The 23,376-nt window shown below is 34.1% G+C and overlaps 3 protein-coding genes across 3 annotated transcripts; all 3 read right to left on the reverse strand.

The window, feature by feature from the left end:
- Window positions 1-705: 705 nt before the first annotated feature.
- LOC132029742 (amino acid transporter AVT6C-like) lies at window positions 706-3,300 on the reverse strand. Its single transcript, XM_059419080.1, has 5 exons — window positions 2,961-3,300; window positions 2,082-2,222; window positions 1,757-1,960; window positions 1,176-1,644; window positions 706-1,088 (listed from the first exon to the last, which is right to left on the reverse strand). The coding sequence occupies exons 1-5, from the start codon at window positions 3,253-3,255 to the stop codon at window positions 962-964; spliced, it is 1,236 nt and encodes a 411-aa protein (XP_059275063.1). The 5' UTR covers window positions 3,256-3,300; the 3' UTR covers window positions 706-961.
- Window positions 3,301-11,224: 7,924 nt separating this feature from the next.
- On the reverse strand, window positions 11,225-12,064 carry LOC132063802 (uncharacterized). The gene has a single exon (XM_059456524.1). The coding sequence runs from the start codon at window positions 12,062-12,064 to the stop codon at window positions 11,225-11,227; it is 840 nt and encodes a 279-aa protein (XP_059312507.1).
- A 6,843-nt stretch (window positions 12,065-18,907) lies between these two features.
- LOC132053602 (amino acid transporter AVT6C-like) lies at window positions 18,908-21,994 on the reverse strand. The gene is made up of 5 exons (XM_059445691.1): window positions 21,206-21,994; window positions 20,607-20,759; window positions 19,955-20,158; window positions 19,411-19,876; window positions 18,908-19,240 (listed from the first exon to the last, which is right to left on the reverse strand). Exons 1-5 carry the CDS (start codon window positions 21,579-21,581, stop codon window positions 19,117-19,119), a joined length of 1,323 nt encoding a protein of 440 aa, XP_059301674.1. The 5' UTR covers window positions 21,582-21,994; the 3' UTR covers window positions 18,908-19,116.
- Between the last annotated feature and the right edge of the window lie 1,382 nt (window positions 21,995-23,376).

Genomic DNA, 23,376 nt, shown 5'->3' on the forward strand with positions numbered 1-23,376 from the left:
TTTGAGGTCGCATTTTTTCCAAAACCAACCTCATGAGGTCGGAAAAATCAATGTGTTTAGGTCGGTTTTCAGCATTTTTTTAGTAGTGATGGTGCCATGTAAATTGAGACGGAGGAAATAATAATTATATCATCAGTTCCATCTTGTTAACTAAAGATCAATATGTTTAAATGATTTTGTCCTTTGCATGTTCTTGCAGAAAACGTCCTTGCACTGTTATCGGATGCTAATATAGTCACCGGCTTAGGTGCACATCTAATAATCTCTAGTTTTGTCAAAAAAATTCCCATTTAAAAAAGAAATGGTCTTGAACTAAATAATAAATTTTGCCTATTCCTTAGTTCCGTTGTCTAGTATGTTGTCTAAGATTGTAATTAAAATATCCCAACACATTTTTAGCAGAAGGGATTTTCGGCCCCATACTAATAGTAGTTAGTTCATAAGACAGCTACCAACTTTTGCATGGCCTAAAATTTCCTTTCATAACTGGATGTATTTATCCAGATTTTCAATCTTACATATTGAAAATTCAATAGCACTTTCAATACAGCCACATCATACATATTACATGCATAAACTTCAATTGCATATCCCTCTTATTATATCCCACAATTAAATGAGGCTTCACCTAAATCTTTTACATCACGAGATCGAGCCAGCTGATTGACTTTCAACACAGCAAGAGGCAAAGATCAAACTGAGGCATTTGGTTCATTTTTTGTTACTGTTCTTCCCCACGAGCTCAACTTCATAGAGAACCACATTTGTTACAATTGGGAATCCTTCACGTTACAATAATTTACGCCAACAACAAGATTGACCTGAAATTTAACTATGTTTTGTATTCACAAAGATATCGTGAAAACTAGCTAATATCACCAAGACACCAACTATACACGCACAGTCATCTGCCAAAAAACAGTCGTAAAAAAATATAAAATCCCCATGGAAAAGATAAAAATTATGAACTATTTCCAGTAATGTTGTAGATGTTGGTAGCAATGGTTATAAGGCTCGTCGCAACAGCTAAAAAAATCATAACCACTGCGATCATCTTGTCTTTTCTTGTAGATAAACCATGGACATCTCTGTCAAACAACAAATTAAGATGTTTAGCGCAAGAAAAAAAAAAACATTTTCTAAAAGAGTAAAAGGTTGAGGGGAAAGATAAAGACCTTAGAGCAATTGCACCTGGGAATATAAAGGCAAGGCAAACATTTGAAGTTGATCCCAGGAACTGGAAAATGTACCATATGGATGGTATAGCAATTGCAGCTATATACGAGAAAGCTAACAAGACCAATGTAAGATACATGAATCTTTTGGCGTTAGCTGCCAGTAAATCATTCTTAGGGAATATGAGTTCGTCGATATTGGCCCTTAGAGAGAAATTTAAGAGTGGAAATACCAACATTAGGTGAAGTGCATAGCTTAGACGAACTATGTCATTTAGAATGGAACTTATTGCTGAAGCGCCGGAGGACTTATCAAAATTTACAAGTATGTCTGGCATGATTGAATCTCCAAACAAAAGGTATCCAAAAATGCCAATTGAAAAATAGATGGCTGCACAAAATGATAGTGAAATTTTGACTGCAGTGGTCATGGTTGCAGGTTTCCCCAGCTCAATTCCAATAGGATGAACTGCATCAGACAAGTTAACTCAGCATGACCATCACAAAAATTGAAAAGCAATTTCTGCCACTAAGAAAACTGAAATCGATGTAGTATCTTGTAATGAATATAGGGCTCTTACCATTGAAGTGAAATGTAAAAGCTGTTACAATAACAGGGATAGCAGTGAAAAGATTAAAGAAGGAAGTGCTATCTTTTAGCTCCGGTAGCATTCTTGGCCTTACTGTTTCTCCTTTTATAATTGCAAGGATTGCCATTACAGAACATATACCAACAAATACAATTGCTAGGATAACTGCAATTGCTGAGCTGAACCACAAAGATTCTGCAATTACAGGCCGTTAAAACAGAAATTATTGGAGAATACCTTAAATTGATTAAACACAATTAAGTAACCCCCAAGAAATCTGGTAGAAATTAAGGAACAAAGAGCAGTATGCACTGACCTACACGCCGATATAGGACTAGAGGAAGAATAACAAACAAGACAATGAATAAGATTGCTAAATCACGCGAATTCCACCAATGTATCCCAAACCATTCTTGAAGAACACCAAGATGTTCTCCATGTCCAGAAAGTACATCTCCTGATCATAAAAATCAACAGACAACAGAAAAATATGAGTCTAGTAAATGAATATACTAATTTCCTTCAGCTTCCAAGGGTACAAGTCTATCTTATCAGATGATTATTAGAAGCTCAGAACTCAGTATAAAAAATGTCAAAGGTAAATCTGGTGATCCACAGACAATAATTAGCTCATTCTATATTCAAATTTATCTTTTTCTATTTTCAGCTGGGAACCGTTTAATCTCTCTCCTAATTTGAACTTAAAACTGAAATTAGTTTTTGAACTATGACTTGGTCTGTTCTAAACTCCATTGCATATTAAAGAATAGAGTTTCATTTCGAAAAGCAATGAAAAAGGCTATTGAATTAACATAACAAGCAGAACAAAAGGAATTCAAATACAAATTAAGCGTGTATCGACAGAAAAGAAATTGCACATAAGGTAGGTTCCCCTACAAACTTTTCAAGCTAAAATTAATTATTGCTCTTATACAGTTCAAACTATCTTTGGAGTATTGGCCATCAAAATTTGGATATCTGTAGATGAAGAATAATTTTACTACTTGTCTTTCCCTTCTATCCAATGGTTGAACCAAAAAAGACCAATTCATTCTCGTACATCAAATTATTTATATAAAGAAGAGTTAGTCCTTCTTCAAAGAGATAAAGTCATACAGCCCTTCCAGATAGAGGCTTCAGTCATCGTTAGAATCCCATGACAAGCATAAGAAAAAATTTAAAGAATCAGACATACCGATAATAATGAGGTATATGATCAAGCAACCAAGAGTGGAGATCGTTACACAAATTTGTGCTGCCACGGAACCTATCTTTCCAAAGTTCTCTTTCATCAATCCAGCGTACGTGGTCGATTGGCCGGCATGCGTAAACCTCAACATGAAATCTACCGATATGTCCACTAATAGAGCAACCAGAACAATCAACATGAATGCAGGAATGACACCTAAGACCTTCATAGTTGCTGGGACTGACATAATTCCTGCACCAATAATACTTGTTGACACGTTGAACACTGTCCTCCATATCATCCGCCTGTTCTCCCTCGTCGGAGAGATGTTTTTCAGCAGCAAGGGAACGTCATTCTTGGTTGGACCCATGCTGGAGACAATGTGTGTAATGTCCTACTTCCTGCTAGTCTTCTTTTATGATAGTTGACTGTTTCTTAAAAGAATTGACCAATCAATTAAATTTACCAAAATGGTGCAAGTCTATATATTATATTAGTGAGAGTAAAATGCAAGTTCTTCAATAATGGATTGAGGGATAAAGTAGGACTTATGGTATGGTGATCGGTTTGTTGAGACACATGTGGGGTGCATAGAGACGCGGCAAATGTGACAGGTGAGAAATATTAAATGTACATGGACACAACTTTTTGACTAGTGGGCCTAAGATCACACACTGAGTTTATAACAGTGCTTTAGGACAATAATGAAATTGTGATCATATCACAAGAAATAGTTATATCCTCTTCTCTAAGAGTTCGTTTATTATTTTATATGCTCAGTGGTTCTCTTTATATATCCATGGAATCAAAAGATGCCTCTGGAACTATGGCTGTGGCTTTTACTGAAAATTGAACATCACTGTCGTTACTTGCAAGGAAAGAGTTTGGCCATGAGTAAGCTAGTAAGCGTCAGTGGTCGGTCAATTTGATTTTCACTGACGCAAGTCGTAAAGCTTCATAGTGACTTCTCTAATATTGAACTAGATGGCCATGTGGATTTGATCTCTATATGTATATGCATATATAAGCCTGCTTATAATAAACTTGACAGACTTCTGATTTGTTTTTATTTTTTGTTGAAAAAAGAGTTGAAGAAAAACTACAGTTTCGTCTGTGCATCACAAGTTTTGACTTTCAAGAAAAGGAAAACAATTATAGTTCGTCTCTACCACAAGTTTTGACTTTCAAGAGAAGGAAATTAAATCTACCTTATTTTGTACTCATATTTCCCTGTTCATAATCACTAGACATGTAAGCAAAGGTAAGGAAACGAAATTCAGGAGCATTGCGTAATTCCTGCTTTAAGTGGCTTCAATATCAATAGAGGAAATATAGCAAAACATTAGAGAAGGACTAAAGCTGTAGGAAAGAATAGGAAGAGAATATTTTTCTTAAAGAATGCTCAAGTTGTATTAGGCTACTTAAGACCATTTGAGATGATTACAATCATCAATTACATCTCTATTTATACTACTCAAAAAACCAATTCAAAAGTCTTGCACAAGTAACTAGATACATGTATCACAAACTCCTAAAAGATTTCTTGAAAAACTAAGAGATAATATTAAAAGACTAAATCATATTCTTGAAATAATAAAAAACTCCTAGAAAACATAAAAGTCAAGGATAGTATCTTTGTGAATGCATTAATTCCAACACCCCCCCCCCCAATGCATTTGCTTGACAACTCCCATGCGTTCTCGAAGATAGCAAAATTTTTCTCTAGGAAGTGCTTTGGTGAAGATGTCAACAAGTTGTTCTCCTGTCTAGCAATAATGCAACTGAATTTCACCTATCTCTTGTGCTTCTCGGATAAAATGGAACTTGATGGAAATATGCTTCGATCTTTCATGGTTGGCCTGATTCTTGGTAATGGCAATCGCTGATTTGTTATCGCAATACAAACAATCTCTCCTTTTTGTTTTTCATCAATATCTTCAAGAATTCTCCTAAGCCAAATAGCTTGAGAAGTAGCCTTAACTGCTGAGACATATTCTGCTTCGGCAGTGGATTAAGCAACAACACTTTGCTTTTTTGACAACCAAGAACAAATGCTTGTACCAAATAACAAAGCATAACCAGAAGTACTCTTTGTTATACCCCATTTCAACCAGAGTCAAAATGGTTTATAACGTCCCGATAATTCCGGGGTTAATTAAAGTAAGGGAGTCGCCACCTAATTATTTATGGTGAATTAGGGCACCTAAAGTTAATTAAAGTAATTATCTAAAGTTGATTTTATTTTAAAGTCTACGAAACCAAAATTCTAGGTAAGGGTTCAACTAACTTAAAGGGAAGGTATTAAGCACCCTTTAAGATCCATTAATAATGGTTAACCGACCGGACTTATATTTAACTAGGCTATGTGTTGAATATAAAATTCAATTGTTTAAACTTTTAAAAGGGAAAAGGTAGGCGAAAATGTTAATACGTTTCAAATTAACATCGAGTATGACCCATTTAATATAAAATACTCAACGAGTCAATACAAAATGTAGACAAGGTTTTCAGATTTAAAAAACGCCGGTTTATGTTAATAAAAAAACAAAATGGGATTAGAAGATTAGTGCAAGACCCCAAACATAAAGGATTTTAAAAAAAAGTGATTACCGAAAAAGGAGATCCAAAAAAAAGCTACTGATTTTCAACGAAAGTGAAAGCTTTTGGACATTTCATAACAGAAGGTTTTCAGCAAAGATTTGACCGATTCTCGATAAAAATTTAATAGACGTAATATTGATATATCTTAGCACCCTCTTTGTGTTTAAACCTGTTAACCAAATGAGAATTCCTATAAGATCAAAGTTACTCTGTTACTTAGCTAGAAGAGCCAAAAGACAAACAAAGTGTCACATAATTCCAATACAAATACCACCAAAGCAACCATAATATAATAAATAGCCGAAAGAATATAGAGAGGCATTGGAGTCATTTCTCCTCGCATGCATTTCGAGGGAGCGAGAGACACAACTGAGTATGTGTATGCACGGAAGGATATACAAATGCACATTTCAAGTCCTGCGGTGACGTCGAGTCTCAAAATTACACTCTTTGGCTCCGGTGTGTCATGCAAACAAAGAAAGACATAACAGATAAACATTAGAAAGGGAGATTTTACATTCAATAGAAAGATAAAGAACCAAGAATTCCTAGTGACAGTGGCTAAACACACTTCTAAGACGCATAAGGATTTGAAAAGCATTCTGTGGCTTTTAATCATTCCAACAGGTTCATACCATTCATACATCTAAAGCATGTGTTTGCTAACACTTCAATTGATTAGCTCTTTAAATTTATTGCACAGAATTGATACATGATATTAACCTAATGTTGCACCCATATGGCCATTGTCAGTACGATTTATAGGCCTTCGAACATCATCTAACAACAAACCGTGTTCTCGGCCATAAAATATGTATATGATAACCCCCATATCGTAACGACTACTAACAAGTATCCTGTTTTATTCAACTTATCATTTATCCGAAGTGGAATCAAGCAATTAGATACATCGAACAGGATACATTAAAAACTCAGAGAGTCGGTTGACAGGGAAACTTAAAACCTTAACTCAGTTAATCTAGGTTCTAAATAAATATTTGGCATTTTGCAATGTAATCTAGTAGGCTAGTTTGCCATTCATAATCCCATTTTATATATATCGATTCAACTTCTATAGCTGCAGTAACGAGAATGTACATTTGCAATAAAGCAATTTGGCCTGTTAGTTAATGTGAACTATCGTTAACCAAAGCTATTGCGTGAACACGAAGCGAGTAAGTGGCGACATGGCATACAATGATGAAAAAGATTGGAGAAAACACAAACGAGTAACACAAAAACCAACGACCTCACTAAAAAAATTTGGGGGAAAAGCAAGATTTCAAGAAAATTTCACGGTCATATCTTGACTTGGTTATCATGCATAATGACAATTTTACACAAGAAGCAGAAATAAAATTTGAAACTGGTGGTATTTTAAAGTAAACAATACAAAGCAGCACCGTATCATGGCATACGGACTTTGGTAATGCAAGTGAAACCAACTAGCCTTTCACGTACAGATTAGTAGTTGTATTCCATTCCAACCATTACAGACCGGTTCAAGCTTCAAGGCCTTGCATGTCCAGCAAGGTTAAAATAAATCCTAATACAATCGGCCCTTGCGAAAAGTTTTGTATTGCACGAAAGGGAGACTCGCGCTGACATGGTAACCATACTCTTATGGACTCGACAAGAGATACAAGTAACAAAGTTGATGAATAATTTAACCACAAACAGGTCAGATACCATAATCTAAATGACGTCGACTGCATAAATCGGGTTACTAAGTACAGATTCATATCTTACATTCAAACATCACCAATAATCAAAAGCAGACGCTTAGCCTTTTTATGATATCTAACACATAAAAAACCTAACGAAAATCGACAATCTCATCTAACGAAAATCAACAGTCTCCATACACATGATAGAACGTGAACACATCAGAAATTTTAGATTCGAAGTAAAAGATGATACACTGACCTTTTGTTGGCGCAGTGAATGGGGCTTGAAGGTCTCCGATCTACTCGACTTTGTATAAGATCGAAGCGGACGAATCTTGAGAGATAACAAAAATGCCAAAATTAAAATTTCTTTGAGAAGTAGGAGAAAACAACTATAGCTAGAAAAATCAGAGAGTTCCCCTTACGGCTGAGCATGGAGATTAGTATTTATAGGAGAAAGTTAGGGTTTTTGGATTCTTGAGCGGGAAATCAAAAAAGAGAAAAAAAATGGAGTTTCAAAATAAAAAAAAGGCTCCAAATAGCCGTTTGGCTTTAGCAGCAGAAGTAGCAGCAGCAAGGACGAAAATTTTCAGTTTTCTTTGTCTTCGTGTGATTTTTGCACGGATACTCTTTAGTGGACTTTGACTTTTATGCGAGAGTTAAAGAGGAAAGAGAGAAGATTCACACTTTCATCAAAATGGAGAGACAATCTACTAAGATAGCTGGGGAAGCGTTGGACTTTTGTCCAAAGAAGAAAGAGAACAGGGGAGGCACGGCTAATGGAGGAAGAGGCGCTAGGTATAGGAAATTGTTATTTGGTTCAAATGGGCTGGTCTTAATTTCGGATTGGGCTGATAAGTGGGCTGATGACCAAATGGGTCAACTACAAAATTTGCCTAAATTGTAAATGAATTGGCCCATCCGTTTTCCTTATATTTCTTTTGGCTTTTAAAATATATTATGTTGTAGAAATAATAATAATAATAATAATAATAATAATAATCGTAATAATAATACTAATAGATTAATATAATAATCTTATCATTAGTATATAAAATACAAGTAAGGTAATAATAGAGTAAAAATATTACCTAAGTTATATCTTATGATCAATACATAATAAGTAAGTAGCGATGTACGACATATTAATATTTAACAATATTAATACAGTAGTAGAAATTATAATAAAGTAAGGGCGAAAATGAGATATTTGATTTATTAATAACTCGGAAGCTCAAGAAAATGAATTGGAATAAAGGAGGGACAAAATTGCGTGTCAACACTCTTCATGTCATCTATACTTCCAGCCCAGTCATTATCAGAATAGCCAATTAAGTCCAAATCTCCATCAAATTTGTACATTATCCCATAATCCATTGTTCCTTGCAAGTGCGTAGAACACGCTTTGCAGCTCCAAAATGCACTTGGCTTGGTTCTTGCATGAATCTAGATAACAAACTAGCAGCAAACATAATGTCAGGTCTTGTTGAAGTAAGCTATAGCAGGCTTCCAATTAAGCTCCTGTAAAGTGAGCTATTAGCTTTCTTTGCTCCATCATCGTTTCTGAACTTCTCATTTGCTGCTAATGGTATGGCCACAGACTTGCAATCCATCATGTTAAATTTTTGAAGAATACTTTTAGTATACTTCTTTTGAGAAATAAAAATTCGTTCTTTCACTTGAGAAACTTCAATGCCCAAGAAATAATGTAGCGACCCAAGATCACTCATTTTATAGGTTTGCATCATATCTTGCTTGAATTTCTGCATCATCTTCAGATCATTTCATGTAAAAATCAGATCATCCACATAGAGGCAAACAATGAATATGCAGTCATGTTCTTGCTTCACATACAAAGTGGCTTCGCTTTTACTTCTCTGAAAATTATTTTTCAGAAAGTATGTATCAATTTCATTGTACTAGGCTCTTGGTGCTTGCTTCAGGCCATAAAGAGCCTTTTTTAGCCTGTACACCTTCTCTTCTCCCCCTTGAACAAAAAATCCTTGAGGTTGCTCAACATAAATTTCTTCATCAAGTTTTCCATTTAGAAATGCTGACTTAACATCAAGTTGAAAAATCTTCCATTTCTTTTGTGCAACAACAACAATCAAGGTTCTAATTGTCTCAAGACGTGCAACTGGAGAGAAAGTTTCATTGAAATCAATACCTATCTTTTGTGTGAAACCTCTAGCAACCAACCTTGCTTTGTGCTTTTGAATTTCTCCTTCTTGATTGAGTTTGATTTTTGTAAATCCATTTTAGACTTACAACTTCTCTTTCTTTGGGTACATCCACAAGCTCCCAAGTATTATTTTTCTCAATCATCCGAATTTCTTCTACCATGGCTGTCTTCCAAACATCATGCTTTATTGCCTCCTCATAATTTTCTGGCTCAATACAGGCAAAGTTGCATCTTTGATAGATGTCACTCAACATTCTTGTTCCTCTTGGAGGTGGTTCTTCATCTTCTGGATCTGAGATTTCTCCCCCTTGAGGGACATCTTCCTCTTCCTCATCCTCTTCTTGACTTGGCACATCTAAAAAAATGATAGAAGTATTCTCCACCTTTTTATCTTTCCAATTCCATGTTGTTTTTTCATCAAAAATGACATCTCTACTAACAACAAGTTTGTTAGTTTTGACATCGAGAAGCCTATAGCCTTTTGTCACATCACTATAACTAAGAAATATACATTTTTGACTCTTTTCATCCAATTTTGTTCTTTTTTCAGAAGGTATATGAGCATAACAAATACACCCGAAATTTTTAAAATGACTTACAGAAGGTTTCATTCCACTCCAAGCTTCAACCGGTGTCTTGTCCTTTAATGCCTTTGTCGGGCACCTATTGAGGATGTACACTGCTGTATGTATTGCTTTTGCCCAAAAATATTTTGGCAGCCCTTTCTCATTCATCATCATTCTGGCCATTTCAACAATGGTTTGATTTCTCCTTTCAGATACACCATTTTGTTGAGGAATGTACCCTGCTATAAGTTGCTTCTCAATGCCTTCATTTTTGCAATATTCTTCAAATTCTCGACTTGTGTATTCACCTCCTCTGTCACTGCGAATGGTTTTGATGTTGCAGCCTTTTTGCTTCTCAACAATTCTTTAAATCTCTTGAATGTAGCAAATGTTTCTGACTTTTCTTTCAAGAAATAAACCCAAGTCATTCTTGAAAAATCATCAATAAAAATTAGAAAGTACCTTTGGCTTCCCAAAGATGGAGTCTTCAATGGTCCACAAATGTCTGTATGGATTAGTTCTAAAAGTACACTTGCTCTCCAAGACTTCCCTTTTGGAAAAGACTTTCTATGTTGCTTTCCCATAATACAACTTTCACATGGATCCACCTCAGTATGTATCTCAGGAAGGCCTTGCACCATGTCTTTTTGCTTCAGAAGCTTCAAACCATGAAAATTCAAGTGACAAAACCTTTTGTGCCAAAGCCATGAATCATCTAGCAACTTCATTTTTGAATGCATTGTAATGAAGTTGTAAAGGAAAGTTTCTTTTTATCATCTTTACTTCACCAATGACTTGATTTGGCTCAATTTTATCATAAATTCTACAATACTTATCTCTAAACATAAGAGAATAACCATTTTCCATGAGCTGATCAACACTAAGCAAATTTTCTTCCAAGTCAGGAACATAAAGAACATCATGAATTTGCTTACTGCTCCCTTTTCTGTTGATCGAAATGGTACCTTTACCTTTTGCATCAACTAAGGCTTCATTCCCCATTCTCACTTTAGAAGTGATGTTGCGATTAATTGAGAGGAAAGCCTTTTCATCTCTAGTCATATGATTGGTACAACCGCTATCAACATACCATTCATTGCTTTTTGCTGAAGCATCAGATTGAGAAGCGAAGAAAAGGTTTTCTTCCTTTTCTTCCTCCTTTCCTTCACAGAAATTTGCTTGCTCCCATTGCTTGTGCCTGCAATCCTTCTCCATATGGCCATTATAAAAGTTACATTGGGGCTTGTCTTTGTGTCAACATTTTTCTGCATTATGATGAGTCTTTTTGCAAATTTTACAAAAAAGACTAGTACTTTTCTCACCTTTTTCTTCGACCTTCTTAGTAGAGCCATCACGATCCTGCTTCTTTTTTGGATTGTACTTCTTTTTTTGTTGATTCTTTGAGAAATTTTGAGAATTTTCATTGGTTCTGGACTGGAAAGCCGTCTCTTTGGGTTGATTCTCACGAAAAAATCTTCGCTTCTCATGTGCACGAAACGATCCAACTAGCTCTTTGATGGAAAGCTTAGAAAGATCTTTCGTCTCCTCAATGATAGCAACAATATACTCATACTTTTCTGTGACACTAATTAGAATCTTTTCAACAACTTGTTGGTCAGAAATTTCATCACCATGATTTCTCATTTCATTAACAATATTCATGACTCTTGTGCAATATTCATCTATTTTTTCAGATTCTATCATCTTCAAATTTTGAAACTCTCTTCTAAGAGTTTGAAGATTGATAGTGTATACCTTTTCGTCACCATACACCTCAGCTTCCAGAGACTCCCAAGCTTGCTTTGCAGTCTCACAAGTAGCAATTTTTGCAAAAAATGCTCTTGAGACTCCCATTTGAATTTTGCTCAAAGCTTTTGCATCTTGACGACGCTTAGCCTCAAGATTTTTCATATCTGCTACTGAAAGTTCACCATCGTCTTCTGGCTCTTCATAGCCATTTGCAACAATAGTCCACAAACCTTCAGTTTTTAGATAAGTTCTCATTCTTATCTTCCAGTATTCAAAGTCATTTCCATCAAAAAATGGAGTAAGAACAACTGAAGAATCAGCACCTTCATTTGTTTTAAATGCCATAATTTTTTTCTTCACCTAACCCCAGATTAAGAACGAAAATTGCTCTTGATACCAATTTGTAGGAAATAATAGGAAGCGAATATTTTTCTTAGAGAATGCTCAAGTTGTATTAGGCTACTTAAGGCCACTTGAGATGATTACAATCATTAATTATATCTCTATTTGTACTACTCAAAAAATCAATTTAAAATTCTTGCACAAATAACTAGATACATGTATCACAAACTCCTAAAAAATTTCTTGAAAAACTAAAAGCTAATATTAAAAGATTAAATGATATTTTTGAAATAATAAAAGACTCCTAGAAAATATAAAAATCAAGAATAGTATCCTTGTGAATGCATTAATTTCAACAAAAATGCACACGTTGTCTACTTTCCGCCTCTTAATAAAATATTTGGAGAACAGAATAGTGAAAAGGTTATGTGGGGAAAAGTAGGGGTGGGCGTTCGGTTTTTCGGTTCGGTTTTCTCATACTTCGATTCGGCTATTTCGGTTTCGGTGTTTTGAAAGTGGACACCAAACACCGAACCAAACTAATTCGGTTCGGTTCTTTCGGTTTCGGTTTTTTGAAGTTTGGTTCGGTTCGGTTTCGGTTTTTTCAATTCGGTGTTTTCAATTCAAGCTTTCAGCAGTCAGCACCACAGTTTCAGCTGTTGCTGCCACAGTTTCTGTGCAAGCAAAGTAATGGGCCACACTGATTTTTCTTCACATGGATGACAAGTATATATAATTTAAGTCTGTGAATTGACATTATACTCATTTTAGGTGGCTACTGGTATACTCTCGGAGAAGGAGTATGCAGAAGCTTGGATTATCGAAGCTTCGGCATGCGGAATCAAGAACTCATGTCTTTGTATTGACGATTTGTGTGTTTATGCAATGTTGAACCAGATATGGACATGTTATTAACTGTTTTGTTTAGCATATTCTTAGTTGCCATTTTCTTTTTTTGATAAAGGAAAAAACAGAAAATAGAAATTAACAATATGTTGTCCCGAAACAGTTTCTTAATTGCCTTTTCCAAGTATTCCTTTTTAAATTAAAATGATAATGTCACACATGAAGTTTCACAATGAAAAAGTTATTAAACTAACTGGTATTTCGCAATAAAAGTAGCATGCTTCTGTCGTCTGTGGAAACAAGAAGCTGGATAAAGCACATGCATAAAATGTTGGCAATGCAAAACCATCCGTCCTATGTGCCATTTGTGTACCACTCTTAACTTTCATATTTCACAGAGTAGAGAAAAGAGGAAGTCTTAGCAATCAAGTTGACCATCTAGTAAAGAACAAGAAGGTAAACTGCTGAACTTGGAAGAGAGAAATACTTACTCTGTCGCCGCCGAAACTTGGAAGAGCAGTCGCCGCCGCCGCTGTGCCGCCGCCGCTTGAGCTCTGAAGTTTGAACTTTGAAGCTCTGACCTATGAGACAATGAGAACTGAGAGTGAGAAGTGAAAATTAGGGATGTGAAAGTGGGCTTGGGTAATTAGAGATAAAGAATGAAAGAGGGCTTGGGTTCTATTTTTTTTGGGCTTAAATTTAATTGGCATGGGCTTCGACTATTTAATATTTTTGGGCTAATATATAATATTTCGGTTTAAACCGAAAAACCGAATATTAAACCCCGAACACCGAACCGAACCCCGAAATTTTTGAAAATTAAAACCGAACCCGAACCGAAAATCCGAAAACCCGAACACCGAAAAACCGAATTAATTCGGTTCGGTCCGGTTTTTCGGTTTTCGGTATTTATGCCCAGCCCTAGGGAAAAGACGAGGAAAAAGCTTGAGCAAATCAGAGGGAACCACCCTTGTCTGGCAAGAGATATCATTTTGTTTTTTGAACAGAAAAAACAAATATTCTCCCTGTTTCAATTTATATGAATCTATTTTCTTTTTAATTTACGTCAAAATAAATGACCTCTTTCCTAATTTGAAAATAAATTTACTTTATGAAGTGATTTACAGCCACACAAATGTTCAAGACTTATTTTAAACTATAAATTTTAAAAGTCTTCACTTTTGTTTAAATGTCTTATTTAACTGTTCATATAAATTGAAATGGAGGGAGTGGGTCATATTAAAAATAAAAAATAGCAAGACATGTTGGACTTGCACAAGTTAGATAGAAAACATATCCACTGATCAGGATTTTGAGGATCATTCTAGGCTATTACAGGTTGCTATTCCACAGTAATCACGGCGAAAGATTCTAACTGATCAACTCTTCTAACTGATCAACTCTTTTTTATTTCGGAAATGTGCTTCAAAGAAATTGGGAGTCGGATAACTAGACCTTGGTTCATTTGAGCATTTTCTCTTATGGCTTGTGTTAAATCTGGGGCCAAACTGACGTTAAAATTTTAATTTGTCAATAGCTTTTAACTTTTTTTGCTTTTGCTGCTTTGTTTTTGTAACATCGATCTAATACTTCGAAAGGCTTCTAAAATATTAAAGTACAAAAACGTACTTGAAAATTAAAGGAAAGTATCTTTCTTAGTTAATATATTAGATTTAAAAAAAAAAATCAAACATTTGAAAGCTCTTCTAATTTTCATTTTACCTAAATTTTTTGATATTAAAGTCTCTGATCTTCCAAATTGAGTTTTCATAAGTTAAATTAATTTCATTTGTTTCTGTGTAATGAATCCATATTGTCTAACTTATTTTTTACCAAAGATATTACAATATTCAATGTATGGCAAATATATTTAATGCGCAAATATTTTTTCATGATGAAATCAATAAAGTTAACTTACAAATAAATATAAATAATTAAAAGCCTTGATATTACAAGAATATTTTTGTAGATTCTTCCAAATTAAATCAGAAAAAAAATACTGAAAAGTCAATAGAATTAATTGTTTTGACTTTAAGCTTTCTTTTACCTTTCAAAAGGTGCATGTTAATAAATAACATTTTTACCTTTTCTTAATCTAATAAACCATTTTATGAAATCTACATTGTAATAACTTTTTCATGTTAAACGTAACTATTTTATCCTAAACTATATAAAATATTGATTATCCGATATTTTGCAAAATATTTTAATATTTAAGAAAAAAGTAAAAAAATATAATTTTTGCAATTGTCTAGTATTATTACCGTTTGAAAATCAAATTGTTTTTCTTTAACTACATTATTTTTTCAAACATTTTCAAAATATATAAAACTAATATTTTATTGTTACTCTTTTAATATAGTAAATAAATTTTATTTTAATAGTGTGAGCACATAAAATTTATTAATTAACTACCGTACTTCGAAATTCATTTTTTCGATTGAGACGGAGGGACTGTAATCTACATTTTTGAAGTATTTAACAATGATATAAGTATTTATATTTATTTTCTTAATCTAAAATTTTATCCAAACTTAAGTGAAATCCTTATAAATTATTTACATTCGCCAGCATGTACGACATAAGATTGTAGGAGAAAATTAAAAAGAAATTACTAAATGGACAAATAAAAAATTAAAATAGCAAATGATAAATGGTAAATAACATTACTAAATAATAAATAGTATTATAAGAATAATATTTTAGTTCAATAATTAAGCCTATATTAAGATAGAATTGAATGACATGATTACTCTTTATATGTCTATAATAAATTCTTAAGGAAGAACATAATTTGAAACAAGTTTAATAATATTTTTAAATAAAAGATTCAAAAATGTATGAGTATGCTTTGAGGGGCCTCTATAACCTTTTTCATGATCATCACTTTTAGGGGCATGAAAAAAGTCCTCAAAGTTTTCAAAATTTACCAAAATGTGTGAAGATTCACAATGCCATTAAAATTTTAATTAGGGATAAAAAGAGTCAAAAACAAATTCACGTGAAGACTACAAAAAATGGGTATTCTCCCTTATATATAGCAGTAAAAGTAAAGTAATAAAAAACAAATTTGACCTTAAAAAATAAATTTAGGACTTAGAAGTAATTAATTGAAAAGTTTAACATTAAATTGAACCCCTTGATTATCTCTTATATATAGTGGTAATGTACATGCTCATTTTTATAATCGCCTCGTTTAGCTTGGAATTTTTTTCTTTTCTTTTCATAATAGCAAGACTGAAGTATTCATTTCTTTATTAGCGTGTTGTTGCGTGGGGGTGGGGGGGGGGGGGTAGCAAAGGTTTTAGCTCCTCAATAGTTAAGAAAATACATCCTAATCTTATTAATTTAGTGTTGCTGATGATCACATCCTAGTTTTGTCATATGCCATATACCTAAACCTTAATGTTATGCCTTATTAATTTGCCGCTGAGTTCATGAGGATACCAACACTGTCAGCTACTCCAGGTTACTTTTAATGTTTTCTGTCATTCGTGTTTATTGATTTTTGGTTACTAATATTTGTTAAGGGTCTATGTTAAGCTCCCTGCATTATAATACTACACGAAAGAAAAGAAAGCTCAACTCTCCAATTTAACGATTCTTTCAAAAATAAAACAGGAAAAACCCAACGGCTGCTTAGTTAAAATGAAAGGTTGATGGGGTATTGATTTTATGCAAACAAAGGTATAACATTTTTTTGATGCCACGATCTCTTTCTATTCCAGGAGCAAAACATATAGCACGTGGGCCTTGTCTAACTAAGGATAACTTTCGTTTTTTGTTGGGTAAAGGACATTGTGTGTCCAATGACCCAAAGTAATGTCACATTTGGCCAATATTTGGGCCTAATACCCCCAGGAGTCCGCTCGGTCCAAAATAATGTCAAAAAATGGCCGGTCGGCCCAAAATAAATGTAAATTTGCCCAAATGAAAAGTGCACAAGATATATACATATGTTAGAATTATATATACACTTTATATACAAGAATTATACATTTTATATACACATGCTGGAATTAATCATACATTTATTTTACATAAATTATACGTTAATTATACATTTATTATACACATATTATGCAATAATGATATGATATTTTTTTTTACATATACATACATATTATATACCACAATGATACGGTTTCTATTATACATTTTTATACGTATGGTACACTTTCTATATAAGACTGATACAGTTTATATACACATGCTGGAATTATATATACACTTTCTATACAAAAAAGGATACATATTATATACAAAAATGATACAATTTTCTATTCTATACAGGGCAATTGCACTTTGCTGATACACATTATATACACAAATGATACATATTATATACAAAAACGATACATACCTTAGTGATTCATATTTTATACAGTTTCTATATATTACAGATAGGTACTGATACATATTTTATACACAAATGACACATATTATATATAAAAATCGCCTCAAACATTTTTGTGTTTGGGATTTTATTTGAAAATTGTCTTATTTAAGTTTTGGCTAATGGATGGGATTAGTTTAGTGGGTATAATTTGGGTTTGGGAAAAATTGGGTTAGAAAGTGGGATTATTTATGGCCGACCAGCCATATATGTCCTTTTCCCTTTTTTGTTTATATAGATTTTCCTTTCAAGTAATTGCACGGTTTGTCCTTTAAATGGACTGGTCTTTAATTTTTACCCTTCAAATTGGCTGGTGTTTAATTTTTGTCTTTCAAAATTGAACTTATGCCTATAGAGGCATAAGTTCTTTAAGGGTGCGAGCTGACATAATTTGTTGATATTATGATGCATAACTTCTGTTGGGTTTTGCAACCCTTAGGCTTATCAGTTACCCCTGTCACTGAAAAAGATATTCTAACTTTTCGGGAACTTTTTTAGAAAAGAAATTAATTTCTAGACCGTTACCCTCAAAACTGAATACAAACCGTATTCTAACTTAATACGGTTTGTCCTTTAAGTGGACTGGTCTTTAATTTTTACCCTTCAAATGGGTTGGTGTTTAATTTTAATGGACTGGTCTTTAATTTTTACCCTTCAAATGGGCTGGTGTTTAATTTTTGCCTTTCAAAATCGAACTTATGGGGCATAAGTTCTTTAAGGGCGTATTACGACATAATTTGTGGATATTATGATGCATAACTTATGTCGAATTTTGCAAGCTTTAGGCTTACCAGTTACCCCTGCCACTGAAAACGATATTCTAACTTTTCAAGGTACTTTTTTAGAAAAGAAATTAATTTCTAGACCGCTACCCTCAAAACTTAATACAAACTCGCTCTGAATGCTCAAATCTCGGGAAGTGCTGAACTAGGAAGATAAGTTCTCTTCTCCACCTGATTTTCTTCCCATTTGAAAGTTGCATTTTCCATTAGAACAAATGTTTGCCCGAAACTTTATGCCCATCCTACTTATCTTCTTCATCATTCCAGGCAAACTCTACAATTTTAGAAGTTAAGGTTCCCCGTCGGACTCAGAAGTCTCTCTGCAACAAAAAGACACCAAACACAACCTAAAAGTTCACTAGCTCTCCTGGAAGTCCCAAACCTGAATAATTGGATTTGGATAGTATAAACACTTGCACCGCAAGGATCGCTAAAGGTTTACAGGTGAAGTAAATTAGTAAACGTACTACAATTATGCATGCCCCCCAACTTCGGGAGCAAAGGCAGAGCTACTCTTTGCCCAAGGGGTGCGACACCCCTTCTCCGGAAAATTACATTGTACATATAAGTGAAATTTTAATTTTATAGGTATGTATACCAGTGTTGAAACCTCTTGACAAAATCAAAAAGTTTGGCGCAGCAGCTAAGGGGTTGCAAACATCCCTAAGGTCGTGTGTTCTATCCTGGATAGCCACATATTTATATTTTTTGACACCCCTTAATATGAATCCTGGCTTTGCCACTGTAATCGGGAGTGCATCAACTTCATAGCTTTCCAATTCACAACTGTTATATATATATATATATATATATATACACACATTCATCTAGATGATCTTTTTGACATTTGAAAGAATCCCAATATCCACTTTAAATGCTTCTGGCACAAGTAACCTACCTGTATGCATTAATCTAAACAGGAAAAACAAATGGAAGGAGGAAAGGAGGGGGGAAACGAATTAAAACACAGCACTTGTGTGCTTCCAGCATCAATCAACTAATTTTGAGAGTGTTTCACCCAGCAAAGTTGGTCATTTGTTGGCAATATATGTAGCAATATTAGAGTATATAGCAACTGAACTAGTCCCACTGGCAAAGATGATCACCAGTACAGCCAACATCTTGTCCCGAGTTGTAGATATGTTGTGAGCATCCCTGGAAAAAGCATTATAGCTGCAGTGAGTGGATAGTTTGATAAAAAATGATTGATCTCTGTCATCTCAAAGAGAACAATTCACTCTTTTCTGTTTAAGAAATAATATGCAGATATTGTAAATAAGGATAAAGTTTCCCTCACATGAAACCAAGATTGAAGTAGCACATACCTAAGAACTATTGAGCTAGGAAATATGAACATGAGGCACATGACGGTTGTCGTTCCCATGAACTGAAAGAAGTACCAAATATTTGGAAAGGCTACAGCACCTCCATAAATGAATGCAAGTAAAATACAGGTAAGGGAAAAGAATCGCAACGATTCCGTGGCCAATAGAGGTCTCTTAGGAAAGAATAGTTCATCCACATTAACCCTCAGAGAATAATTCATCACTGGAAATACCAGCATCAGATGAATGGCATAACTCAATCGAACAGTATCGTTAAGTACTGTACCAATTAAAGAGTCGGAGGCTTGATCAAAGTTGACCAGCATGTCCGCCATGATCGAGTCCCCAAACAACAGGTACCCAAAGAATCCCACAGTAAAGTAAATGGCAACACATAATATCAAAGAAATGCGAACAGCGGATGTCATCTCAGATGGCCTTCCCATCTCTGCTCTAACCGGATGAACTGCAAACGAAAATAATAAAGATGTCACCTAAAAGAAAAGGAGAATGACATATTTTTATGCATCAAAGAATGCCTTACCATTAACATGACATCCGAAGGCAGTAGCAAAGACTGGAATGGTTGTGAACAGATCAGAAAAGGAAGCTCCATGAGAGAAATCTGGTACGAGTCGTAACTTTTGTGTTTTCCCCTCCCACATTGCATGTATTGCCATCATAGAGCATATGACAACGAACAGCACAGCTAGGAGGATTGATATTGCCGATGCATGTCTCAGTGAATCTGGACGTGACAAACCATAAATTTTATAATCCTTATTATATGCAAATCTTTTAGATTATTCAAATGAACTATATGCTGCTCCACTTTGACAAATATCCTCAATCTGTGTTTAACATGCTGGTTATTTGTTCAAGCATCTAGTGATACGACAAACGCTTTATATCATTCTAATGGAGTAGGAAGTCAACACCTACTGAGTTTTGGTCCTTCTAAGGTACAAAATAAGCTGAATAACAATTCAAGTGTACTTTATGAAGCTACTTATGTAACTAGTCATCAACCTGATCAGAAAATCACTTCAAAGTGTACTTTATGAAGCAGTTCAAGTAGCTTCAAGCACTTCATAAACTACTTCTGCACCTCAAAGTGTACTTAAAGGTAGAAAAATGAGCAGATAGAACTTGTAAGATTGTGTTGTGAAGCTACTTATGCAAATTATTCAACCAACCTATGCGCTTAAAACAGAGCAATGGAAGCATGACAAAAAACACCACAACGAGAACAGAAAATGCCCGTGAGGTCCACCAGTGGATGCCAAACCATTCCTGTAGAGTACCCAAGTGCACTGTTCCATCAGAATTATTTCCTGACAGGACATCCCCTGTGAAACAAACAAACGGGAAAATAAATTAGCAATATGTACATAGTTTCACATTGTTTATTTTTGCTCTCTTTTTTTGGGTCTAAGATTTTATATGGAGGCCTGATCACCCCATATTTTTATATTGTAATTCTGGAGCATTATATGAGGAATCACAGTTCAGTTAAGAAATACAAGGAACCAAACTGGCAAACCAATCAAACTCAGTTCAACAAATCAAACCAAATATGTAAGCTAGAAAAATTCATGAGAATCTTCATCAGTATTCAAGGAAATGTACATATATATCATTATGTGTTCCAAAAGGATCTCTCTTTTATTTAAAAAAAATAGACTAAAACTACCACCTTGGTTCATCAACCAAAAGACAAATACTAGACAGATCGAACATTCTTTAAAAGGAACTAACTAACAAGTTTAAAAGAACGAAAAGCAAGTTGGCTTACCAATAATAATCAAGTAAATAATCAAGGCACCAAGATTAGTAATCATAACACAAATCTGAAGAGCAACAGAACCAAACTTGCCAAAAGACTCAGCCATTAAACCACCATAAGAATCCGACTCGCCTGAATGTGTATACTTCAATAGGAAATCCACCGTAACCTCAACAAAGTAACCAACCAGTAAGATAACAAAAAAACTAGGAATTACACCAAGAACCTTGAAAGTAGCAGGTATTGACATAATCCCAGCACCAACCATTCCCGTTGAAATATTAAATATTGCACCAGATATTGATCCTCCCCGTGACCTTTCATCATTCTGTTCCACAGGTAATAGAGGAGCAAGAAACTCAGAATCTTGCTTCTCTGTTATCATCCTTATTGTTTAGCAACTTGTGGTGGTTCGTAATAAAAGATATTCAGTCCGTTAGAATAGAAGTTAAAAGAGGGTATTTATGTTCGTGCCATCATCATAAGTTAATGTGAGGACCCATAATTAAGACCCTTTGAATCAAATATGAATTCTTGTGCAGAAGTAACGAGATAAAGAATACAATGATTGAGATTGGTAGGATTGTTGACAGAAAGAGACAGAAGTAACGAGATATACGAATCAAGAAAGTTTGGAGTTTGTTTGGAACAATAATGGAGGGTTGGGTGGGTATAGTAGATTATAGAATAGTGAATCTTATCCTCTTCTTCTTGATTTTAATTATTTCCTAAATATAAGAGCGAGTTGATAGACAAAAATAAGGGGGGCGGTCACCGAAATCACAGCGCATGTGTGGCTAACGTCCAACTTGAGCTGACACCATTTTCCTTCCTGTCAACTTTGACACAGATGTTGAAAATCAGATCTTGATACATCCACCGAGGAATAGTACCCAAAATTAATACGTACATGATTTCCTTATAAATTTTTGGGTAAGGAGATAAATATATCCCTCAATTTTGTAATTTCGAGCGTATATATTCCTTATTAAAAAAGTTGTGCATGTGTATCGTGTCTTACACAAATGTGCAAATAAACTCTTTCCGTTGATAGAAGTTTTTAAAAAAATCATTTAACTTGTTTTTTTAATTAAAAAAATTTCACGTAACTTAAAAAAAAAAAATCTACCTACTTTTTTAGTAGAATTATCTTTTTAAAGTCACGTGATAATTTTTTTTTTTTGATGAGCGTCTGCTTCATTTAAAAAATTGAGTAGACTTATTTTTTAAAGTCATATAGATACTTTTTAGAAACGAACCAGACAACCATTAGAAAAAAAAAATTGCCTCGTGGCTTTACAAAAATAAGTCTATTAAAAAAATGGATAGACTTATTTTTCTAAAGTCACGTTATATTTTCTTAATTAAAAGATAAGCTAAATGAATTTTCTAAAAAACATTAGCAGTGAAAAGCATATATTTGCACCATTTGTGAAACGACAGAAGTATATTTGCACCATTTGTGTAACGATAGAGGTATATATGCACCACCTTTTTAACCGGGTATATCTGCTATAAATCGAAAAGTTGAGGGGTATATTTACACATTTTCCTAAATTTTTAATTCATTTTGAACAGATTAAGTATGTTGTACCTTCATGTATCTATCAAAAAAAAAAAAAATCGAAAAAGGGCCAAAATTACCCCTGAACATTCGAAAATAGTTTATTTATACCCTTCGTTATACTAGTGGGTCAATTGTGCCCTTACCATTATACTATGGGCCAAATATACCCCTGAACTTTCGGAAATAGTTTATTTATACCCTTCGTTATACTATTGAGTCAATTGTGCCCTTACAATTATACTATGTGCTAAATATACCCTTAAGTTACACGATCTACCACGTGTCACAATCATAATGGGCCAACCCACTTCCCTCTATAATTTATAATTACACCCAAATTAAATTAATCACCGAATCCGACGTGTCACTTTATTTCACCCAACCCGTTTTGTTTATTTCAAACCCAAATAAAGTATCCGTACCCGTTTTGTTTATTTCATTACAGGTTTCGTTTCTGTAAAACATGGTAGTATACAAAATGAAAGCCCAAAATGAAAGATCATAAAATTATGGATAACACGATGACTTTTTGGTTTTAGCTGTCACATAAATGGTGATTCTTGAAACTGCAATTAAGTGATGGCTAGTCTGTGTTGGTATTTTCAATAAGCAA

The sequence above is a fragment of the Lycium ferocissimum genome, chromosome 1 (assembly GCF_029784015.1).
Source record: "Lycium ferocissimum isolate CSIRO_LF1 chromosome 1, AGI_CSIRO_Lferr_CH_V1, whole genome shotgun sequence".
Classification (NCBI taxonomy): domain Eukaryota; kingdom Viridiplantae; phylum Streptophyta; class Magnoliopsida; order Solanales; family Solanaceae; genus Lycium; species Lycium ferocissimum.

Excerpts from the sequence above, each read along its gene's own strand:
- LOC132029742 (XM_059419080.1), bottom strand. The coding sequence starts at position 3,255 with ATGATATGGAGGACAGTGTTCAACGTGTCAACAAGTATTATTGGTGCA. Across the intron at positions 2,223-2,960 it reads CATATACCTCATTATTATCG|GAGATGTACTTTCTGGACAT; the intron begins GTATGTCTGATT and ends TTTTATGATCAG. Across the intron at positions 1,645-1,756 it reads TTTTACATTTCACTTCAATG|TTCATCCTATTGGAATTGAG; the intron begins GTAAGAGCCCTA and ends TGTCTGATGCAG.
- LOC132063802 (XM_059456524.1), bottom strand. The coding sequence starts at position 12,064 with ATGGCATTTAAAACAAATGAAGGTGCTGATTCTTCAGTTGTTCTTACT.
- LOC132053602 (XM_059445691.1), bottom strand. The coding sequence starts at position 21,581 with ATGATAACAGAGAAGCAAGATTCTGAGTTTCTTGCTCCTCTATTACCT. Across the intron at positions 20,159-20,606 it reads GCTCTGTTTTAAGCGCATAG|ATTCACTGAGACATGCATCG; the intron begins GTTGGTTGAATA and ends TGTCACGTCCAG. Across the intron at positions 19,241-19,410 it reads CCTAGCTCAATAGTTCTTAG|GGATGCTCACAACATATCTA; the intron begins GTATGTGCTACT and ends TGCTTTTTCCAG.